The sequence below is a fragment of the Haemaphysalis longicornis genome, unplaced genomic scaffold, assembly GCF_048455015.1.
Source record: "Haemaphysalis longicornis isolate Haplotype H1 unplaced genomic scaffold, Haemaphysalis longicornis Haplotype H1 scaffold_34, whole genome shotgun sequence".
In the NCBI taxonomy this organism is placed as follows: domain Eukaryota; kingdom Metazoa; phylum Arthropoda; class Arachnida; order Ixodida; family Ixodidae; genus Haemaphysalis; species Haemaphysalis longicornis.
The window spans coordinates 1,544,559-1,554,367 of NW_027526351.1; the positions used below are offsets into that span (position 1 = coordinate 1,544,559).

General features: G+C 41.4%; 1 protein-coding gene across 1 annotated transcript; it reads left to right on the plus strand.

Moving 5' to 3' along the window:
* Positions 1 to 5,020: 5,020 nt before the first annotated feature.
* LOC144177926 (uncharacterized) lies at positions 5,021 to 5,731 on the plus strand. Its single transcript, XM_077705508.1, has one exon. It carries the CDS (start codon positions 5,021 to 5,023, stop codon positions 5,729 to 5,731), a length of 711 nt encoding a protein of 236 aa, XP_077561634.1.
* Positions 5,732 to 9,809: the final 4,078 nt, after the last annotated feature.

Consider the following 9,809-nt stretch of genomic DNA (forward strand, 5'->3'; position numbering starts at 1 on the left):
CACACTTTATGCTGCCAGGGGTTAGGTTTATCTATGTATGTATGCTAATTGTTTCGATGATTCACATGTGTACGTAAGCTTTATACCTTCCCTGTGGCGTAATTTTTAGCTAATATCTTTTTTTCGGTTTACATGCTTCAGTGTACAGAGTTTTAATCTTGTCTTTTTGTCTTACACTTGTAGTCTCCAGAGCAGTCCGCAGTTTCTTGTTGCTATGCATTGTTTGAAATGCCTTGTTTACATGTGCGCCTTTCTTACGCGTGTGCCGGCGTGTGTGTATCTAAAAGTGTGTAATTCTCATTCAGACTAAACAACGTTATTTTCTACTTTTTCTGAGATATGCACTTTTCTTTCCGTACCAGCACATCGTTCCTGGACACACTATTAAACAATTGATTGGTCGATTCATTTGTCATTTTTATTATCTCTGCGATTTGTTGGTCTGATCATTTATGTCCATAGTCCTGCCATTGTTTTTTGCTATTTTTCTGTCAAACGTGTTGCTATGTTTGTTGTGTGTCTCGACAAGATGGGACATGGCAAAGGCACCGCTCGTTTTACGGCAATACTTTATTGCAGTGTAACTTTTCAAAAATCGAAACTCTCGTTTTATACGTACACTCTGTCTCTATCATATGGACTGTGTATTTTGTTGTATATTTCCTTTTCCCAGGTGCCTTGAACGCTTAGCTGCCCGAGTGCCATAACTTGCAACACTGTTTTTCTTGCTTTTTTTCTAAACATCTCTAAGTATTTTTACTTTATTTTTTCTGTCATATCGAGGATTTCGTGTGTTGTGCCGTGCTGTTCTACGTTTCTTTTAATAAAGTTTTGTATATGGTGTGCCAGCACCAAGAGTTTACGGTTGTTCTAGGGCACCGAAAATAAAGGTTGATTGATTGATTATTATTACTATTATTATTATTATTATTATTATAACAGTGTTAACTAACTTTTCTTTTCTTCTCCTTTGTGTCGCCTCAAAACTCTTTGAGTCAGCTCTGCACAAAGTTCTTGCTGCCTGCGTCAAGAACGTTGTGATACCAAATTAGCACGGCTTTTTCTCCGGTCGATCGACGGTCACAAATCTTGCAAGCTCTATGACACAGGCTTCGGCTGCAGTTTGTGAAAACGGCCAGTTGGACGTTATTTATTTTGACCTCAGTAAGGCGTTTCATGTGGTGAACCATCAGCTATTAATTAACAAGCTTGCTAAGTCCGGTGTAGACGCAAGCCTTGTTGCCTTGTTGTTCAAGTCCGGGATTTGCAGCAGAGGGCTCAGCTCACGCCGTTATTTTCGTGCTTATAGGCGCCGGCATCCCAGTGGAGCAAGCTGCTTTCATCGCCGATAACACTGCAAGCTGATTGCAGTCACCGAGTCAGCCATCCAGCAGCCTCGTGTCTTGGTCCTCCCACACGTTGGTGATCTGCGCCGCAACCTGCGCCGCAGACGACTCTGGTCGACATCGCACGCAGCGCCCTCATGCCGATCGTCTACTTAAAGGAGCATCGACAGTGAACCATCGGGATTTGCAGCAGAGGGCTCAGCTCACGTCGTTATTTTCGTGCTTATAGGCGCCGGCATCCCAGTGGAGCAAGCTGCTTTCATCGCCGATAACACTGCAAGCTGATTGCAGTCACCGAGTCAGCCATCCAGCAGCCTCGTGTCTTGGTCCTCCCACACGTTGGTGATCTGCGCCGCAACCTGCGCCGCAGACGACTCTGGTCGACATCGCACGCAGCGCCCTCATGCCGATCGTCTACTTAAAGGAGCATCGACAGTGAACCATCGGGATTTGCAGCAGAGGGCTCAGATCACGCCGTTATTTTCGTGCTTATAGGTGAGTGTGTAAAGCCTAGCGCTTATTAACACTTCCAAACTTTTTTGCTGCAAATCCCAAGTGAAGTGTAATGAATTATGGGTGTTGATCTTTCTGCGTACCGTGCGAGGATTGGTTGTTTCTTGGCACGTAGTAAATTGAAGACATGATGTTCACCAGTATGGTTACGGCCTGCCTCACTCGCTGACTGTTGTCGTTCCGGAGGACGGTGTTCCTTGGTTCTGTTCTGTATTGCCCGTTTGATAATCTGCGCGGGAGATGTTGAGACCACTCCTGGTCCAGAAAAAATAGACCAAGTTATTTCTCTCCTAAAAGACCTAGCACAGTCAAATGAAAAATTTCACAAGGACACGTCAGTAAAGCTGAAGGACATTCAAATGAACGTCACCGACATTAAAAGGCGGCTCAGTGATGTGGAAGGTAAAGTAAGCCCCATCGACAACCTGCGTCAGGATGTCACCAGTGTTAACGAAGCCGTTCAAGAATCCCAGGTACAGCTGCAGACCATTAAGACTAAACAATCAGAACAAACCGAATTTGTAGTCGACGACTTGAATAACCGAATGCGAAGAAACAATCTGATTTTCAAGGGAATTCCCGAGGAACCAGATGAAAAATGGGCAGACACAGAACGTTTGATTACGGAATTCGTGTCCACACATTTAGGCATCCAGGCAGGGGAAATCGAGCGAGCACACAGGGTGGGCCGGCCAAAACCAGAACAAAGTCGCCCAATTGTGATAAAATTTCTAAACTACAAAGATAAAAACAACATTCTTAGGAATGCCTCTAAGCTAAAGAAGTTAGAAGAACCTCGCGTATGGATTGAGGAAGACTTCTCGCGACGACTACAACTTGTCAGAAAAAAACTCCGAGACTTCGCTCGGGAGAACCGTACCCAAGATGAGAAGTACAGGGTTGTCTTTGATAAACTTCTTCTCGGAAACAAGTGTTATTCATTCGACTCGGCAAAAAATGAGATAGTCTGTCTTCCAAGGCACGAAGAAGCTACCGGAAGCATGCCACCTACAGACAGAGTGGCCAGTCAAGAAGGGGAAGGGAATGCTAATGGTGACTGACATAAAACCGCTAATCTAGAAAAGAAATTATCAATTTTAGTGTGCAATTTTCGTAGTATGCTCCCAAAGCAAGATCAGTTATGTGCATTTGTGGAATCATGTTCGGCCGACATTGTTCTGGGCACAGAGACGTGGTTGACTCCCGACATCAGCAATACCGAACTGTCACTCTCTAAAGCATTTACGATATTCAGGAGAGACCGAGTGGCCGCACGCGGTGGTGGAGTGGTAGTGGCTGTAAAAAATACGTTTCGTGCACGCGTTGTTCCAACGAGTTCCGATATAGAAATTTTGTGGGTTCTGATTGAGATGTGCCCTTCTGTAACCTGTGCCGTCGGGGTGTGTTACCGCCCCCCCGATTCCCCTCAGGAATTCGTGGAAAATTTATATGATTCTTTAAGCGCTATCCAGGACAAATACCCAGCGTCACCAATCATTCTAGGTGGTGATTTTAATTATCCTGCAATCGATTGGCAATCCTACACACCCCTGGGCGGCACAAGAAAGAAAGAATGCAAGGAATTTTTAGATGTGATTTCTTTATTTGATTTGCAACAAATGGTTTGTGAATACACACGTGGCGATGCCATTTTGGATCTGGTATTAACAACCGAGCCGGAAAAAATGACTGTTCGTGTTTTGGAATCTATAAGTGATCACAATGTTCTACACTGTGAATATGCGTTAAAACATAACAAACCTGGGCAGCCAAAGAAAACTATCTATAATTACGCACGTGCAAATGTTGATCTGATCCTCCAAGAGTTGTCATCTTTTTGCGTTGAATTTTTATGCACAATGCGTAATCGCAATGTTAATGATAACTGGATCTGTGTCAAAAACAAACTAATCCAACTTAAGCACAAGCACATCCCCAAGGTCGAAATCATTTCATCAGCTCAAAGCACATGGTTCACGTCACACGTAAAAAGAGCAATAAATAAGAAGAAACGCATGTATTCAAAAGCCAAATCCTCAAACTCGGATGGTGATTGTGAACGCTATCGCGAAGAATAAAAAAACTGCAAATCTTTAATTCAAGATTCCAAAGAAAAATTCTACAATAATGATATTGTCAGCATGTTAAAAAACAACACAAAAAAATTCTGGAATATAATCAACCCCAAACGGAACTCACAAGTTAGTATAGATATAGTCAAAGAAGGCGAATTACTTTCACCATCCGAGGTTGCGACCGAACTTAACTCTTTTTTTAGCTCTGTTTTCACAGATGAAAGCCCACTGCCACTTGAACTCCAGCCAACTTCTATTTCGGCTTTTATGAATGGCATTACCATCACACCGGAAGGAATTGAATGTGCCATTGATCGACTTTCGAATAATTCCTCCCCAGGACCCGATGGCATTTGTCCAAAACTGCTCAAAATGACTAAACCAATTATATCTTGTATCCTAGCCGCCATTTTTCAACAGTCACTCGACACCGGTATCATACCAGATGACTGGAAAATCGCACGCGTTGTTCCTGTATTTAAATCCGGCAACCGATCAGAACATTCAAATTACAGACCGATCTCCTTAACAAGCGTACCATGCAAAATTCTAGAACATATCATATCATCAGCCGTTATGACATATCTTACAAAGCACAACTTTTTTTATATTCATCAGCATGGATTTCTTCGAGGGCGCTCGTGCGAAACCCAATTATTTGAGCTTGTAACCGACCTACATCAGGCCGTTCATGACTCATCCCAAATTGATGCCATATTCATCGACTTTGCAAAAGCATTTGATAAAGTACCTCATAAACGCCTGATGATGAAACTTGCCCGGCTGAACATAAACAGCAGCGTTCTCAATTGGATTACAGCATTTTTAACCAAGCGCTATCAATACGTTTCAGTAAATGACCACAATTCCCCCTTAACAGAAGTCAAATCAGGAGTGCCTCAGGGCTCTGTACTGGGACCAATTTTATTTTTGGTTTACATTAATGACGTAAGCAATAACTTAAGTTCTAATGTTCGGTTATTCGCCGACGATTGCGTAATTTACAGAAACATTAACAGCTATAAAGATTCTAATGCTTTACAGACCGACCTGGGCAATATTGTTAACTGGTGCAAGGATTGGCAAATGCAAATAAATGCTTCCAAAACAAAAGCTATGACATATACCAGGTCTACTAACATACACCTAAATTCGTATTCTATTAATAACACAGTGATAGAAAACGTTTCTACGCTAAAATATCTGGGTGTATATTTGTCGTCCAACCTTACGTGGAATGAACATATTGATGCTATAATTTCCAAGGCAAGTAAAACACTCGGTTTCATCAAACAAAATTTGCATTTAGCTAGACAATCAACTAAACTTTTAGCTTATACTACATTAGTTCGATCCAAACTTGAGTACGCGTCCATTATTTGGAACCCAAACCAGGCATACTTAACAGACAGACTGGAGGCCTTGCAAAATAAAGCGGCACGTTTCATTACTAAAAACTATTCCCGTACATCTAGCATAACTGCCATTAAAGAATCTCTACTGCTGCCCTCCCTCGAAAAACGAAGAATACTAGCATTACTATCTCACTTCCACCGGCTTTATCATAGTGCGTCGTCATTTGCTGCATCGCATATCAAACCTGCCCATCGCATTTTTCCACGTCTAGATCACCCTTTCAAAGTCCTCCCCTTGTTTGCCCGTACCAACCTTCTTCGTACATCCCCGTTGTTCTTGGCCATCTTTCATTGGAATCGATTACGAGAAGATATTGCCACAATTCATAATCACGATTTGTTTGTAAGCCGTTTGAAGCACTTTTTATGTATAGATAGCTAAAATTATCAGAGCCATGAACCATGTATTATGTGCGCTTGCTTTGTATTTATTTTCCATTTACTTTTTTTTCTTTTTTCTTTTCTACCTTTTCTTGTTACATCCCCGCTCTTGACTGTTTGCTCTTGAATTGAAATGTATCCCACACTTTGTTAATCCCCCCCCCCCCTATGTAATGCCCTTCGGGGCCTTTAGGGTATCTGAATAAAAAAAAAACTATCTCCTTGACCGGTCCTTTTATGTAGATGTTAACTACAAAAAGTCTAGTGTTTACCCTGCAACAAGTGGTGTACCCCAGGGTTCCGTGCTGGGTCCATTATTGTTCTCTGCCTGTATCAATGATGTGTCAACAGTGTTAACTAACTCTTCTTTTCTTCTCTATGCTGATGATGTCAAATTATTTAGGCACACTAGCGGTATTCAGGACTGCTGTGCATTGCAGAGGGATGTGTCGGAATTATTGGTCTGGGGCAGGAAAAACTGCCTAATTTTAAACCCCACTGAAACACAGGTTGTCACCTACAGCCGGAAAACCCACCGTCTGCTGTTTTCCTACAGTATTGAGGGAACTCCTCTGCAAAGGGTTGAGGAGATTAGCGACCTAGGGGTGCTTTTCGACACTACCCTCTCTTTTTCTCCTCATATTGGGCTCATCACCCGGCGAGCACTTCGAACTCTTGGAAATGTGTGCCGGATTACAAAGAAATTCTCTTCTCCAGATCCATTTCTAATGCTATACAATGCAATATGTATACCACAGTTAGAATATGCTTCTGTTGCCGGAAACGACATCTCCAAATCTAGTATTGAATTAATAGAACGTGTGCAGAAGAAGTTTTTATCTATATTTAAGCACCGTCATTACAATCGCTGTTTTTATCCTGATTCTGAACTACCCATAGTCCCTTCCATGCCTTCCTTGAACTGCTGACGTATGCGTGCAGACCTTACATTTCTTCACAAAATTGTTAATGGTGACCTTTCTTGCGCAGACCTGCTTAACTGTTTAGAGTTTAGTGTACCACAAAGGCCCACCAGGTCGAATCGCCCGTTCTTCACCGCTGCGCGCAACTGCAATCATTCTCCTGTGCGCAGAATGCAGAATTGTTACAACTGCTTCTTTGAACGCCTTGACATCTTTCAGAAATCCTTTACAATTTACCGTACAGCGCTGTTTAATACAGTATGTTAAACACCTATGATATGTCTGTCGTTCTTTTTTTTCTGGAATATGATTTCTCTGCGGTTGTGTCTATCCAACTGATAGTTGCCTATTTTTGAAGCTGTTTACTGTCATTTGTTCGTCTTATCATTTGTCTCTACACTCTTGCCGTTGTTGTTGTTGTATTACTGTCAAACTTTGTTGCTCTGGCTGTCTTGTGGCCTTTACGACAGGCAGAGCAACATAGGCATCTTCTTTTTTATTTTTTACCCGTACCCAGGCTCCGCCTGTGCTTTATTTCTGTCATTTTTACTACTTCAATTTGTGTGTGTCTTGTCGCTTGTTTGTTTCTTGCTATATGTTTCTTGTATTTTGTTTTCATGTAACTACCCGTGCGCCAGCACTCAGGCCTCTGGTTTGTTCCTGGGCACGTAAATAAACATGATTGATTGATTGATTGATTATTATTATTATATTATTATTATTATATTACTATTATTATCTTGTTGTTGTTGTTCTTGTTGCTGTTGCTGTATCATTAACCTCCCTATTATTTACAAACTCATTTCTCATAGTGCAGTTTGTTAGTAAATGGCGAGAATATGTGTACGTAATGCCCAACATTTTTTGCTAAATGCCTACGGCACCTGGACTGCAAAAGTGTGTCGTCGACTGCAAAAGTGTGTCGCCCCTGAAAATTTATATAAACGAAATGTGGAATATCATGCTGCTGCAATCAGGGCCTCCAAAATACTTCCCGGTGCTCCACCAAATGTGACATCCCCGCGCGTTGTCATAGGAAAGCAGGTTACCGCTCGTTGTGGTTGTTCCTGTCTTGTCGTTTCATCAACGCTGAGGTTTCGCTACTAACAGCGAGCTTAACGAGGAAACATGCAGAATCCACAAATCTCAAAAAACCACAAATTTACGAGCTAAAATTTGTAGAATACTGCGTGATGTGTGACACCTAAACTGACGGTACGTGAGTCCACCCAAATAATATTACTAGATAAGCTGTACCGGGTGCCAGTCTTCTTGATGATGCGTGCACAAGATGATGACCAAAGCAAAGAAAAGGACGAATATATGATGTAGCGCAAAAGACGCCGCTCCAAGTTCTCTGCGTCAGGAGACAAAGGAACGAAGGTAAAGCATTTGATGCCCTGAATCACGACATTTTGTCTCTTAAAATGGAACATTCTTACCGTTTGGGGACATTCTGTCAGTCTTATTTAAGCATATTTACGCTCTAGATCCTGATACATCACAAATAACTATGGCTCTTCGCATCAGATTCAAATGAAATATGGTGTACACCAGGGCAGCTTACTGGGCCTTTACTCATGAGCATATATATAATGGCAGTTGTAATGTACGCAAGCTCGCAAACACGTTATTTGCGCAGAAAAAACCAGGTTGTATTTCAACCTGAACAATATTAGCGAATTAAACACCACCGCAATTAAAGTGTCATAATTGTTACATCAGTGGTCAAACGCCATTTGTACCGTCATAGACAACGAAAGAACAGACTGACATAATTTAAAAAAAAGCATACCAAAACAATCTCTAGATCTTTTGCAATATCCCACACTGTTATTCAGTACGTGTTATCTTTTATATTACTAGGTAAAACTTTTACGCCCACAGTTTCTTGATTTGTCGGGTATTCCTGGTGCTGCAGATGTATCTATATAAGCTCTTCATTCCCATCTTTCGATTTCTTCTGAAACTATTGTTTTGTTGTTGTCGGGAGACACATTTTTATGCATGATATTTCAAACTGGAAGTTATGCACATGACTTTCTCCCCTAATTCATACGTTTCACGTAACGCTCCGACCGCCCCGTTGAACATGTAAAATAACAATGCTTTACGTACGAAGTGATTGAGTTGAATTGGCCATTTTTAAAATAAAACAATACAAAGAAACAACTGTGTTCCGAATAAAAAGAATAATTCTCCATATAGTGTAGCGTGTGATACCAGAAAAACAGTTCATTAACGTGGTCAAAATATAAAACTGACAACAGTTTTGCCACCTTAAAATACATGTTGCAAAACGCCTAATAGTCCTTTGTAGGTAGTCATGCAAGGCGTTTTTTTCTGCAGCAGCAAAACGTTTTTATTTTCCGCTTTTGTTTCGTATACCTATAGTACAGTTTCGTATAGCGCGTTCATTTTAAATTCGATATATAAGGATCACTTTTCTTATTTATGCGGATAACTGCTGCTGTTAAAAGAACTCTGCAGCATTCGTATAAAGGTTTTAACACTTTTCTTCGTGTTTGGAAGTAGTGTAAAAGCTATAGCGATCGCCCTCACAAAGCGGCACTGCGTCAGCTGCTCATTGCCTAAGATGCGCATTCTGTTTCAGCTGAAAGTTTGTGGCGGTCTTCTTAGAGTAGCTAACGAATGCGTTCTATGCAACACCTGTTAAAAAGGGGGCCAATAGGGCTACACCGCTGCAAGAACGCATTAAGAGCGGTCAAAAAACGCCATTACTGTGAAAGAGACAAAAATGTTTTGAGCAAGTTTTAAATTATCTGTCACCCCCTAAACTAAGTACTGGATGTTTTGGTTTACTACGCCAAAAAGAAAATAAATTTATGGAAAAGTTGGAAAAACGTCACAGGATTCTTTCAAGTTGTGTACTTTTCTCATTTTGCCCCTACTGTTTGTCGCCCGGTGCCTTTGTGCTGTTAGTTATAGGGTTGGCTATGCTGGTCAAGCGGTAGTTTGGACTCTTTTTTAACGCGCTGTAATTGCGACTACCGTGGCAAAAAACAGGAACAAAGTATGATTGATTGATTTTTTAAGCACTGAATAATTAATTAGCCATGCTTAGTACTCAAAGCCTATCACGTGGACTCTTCACCCCGAGGCGGTCTGAAACCATTCTTAACAAATGGTATTTCT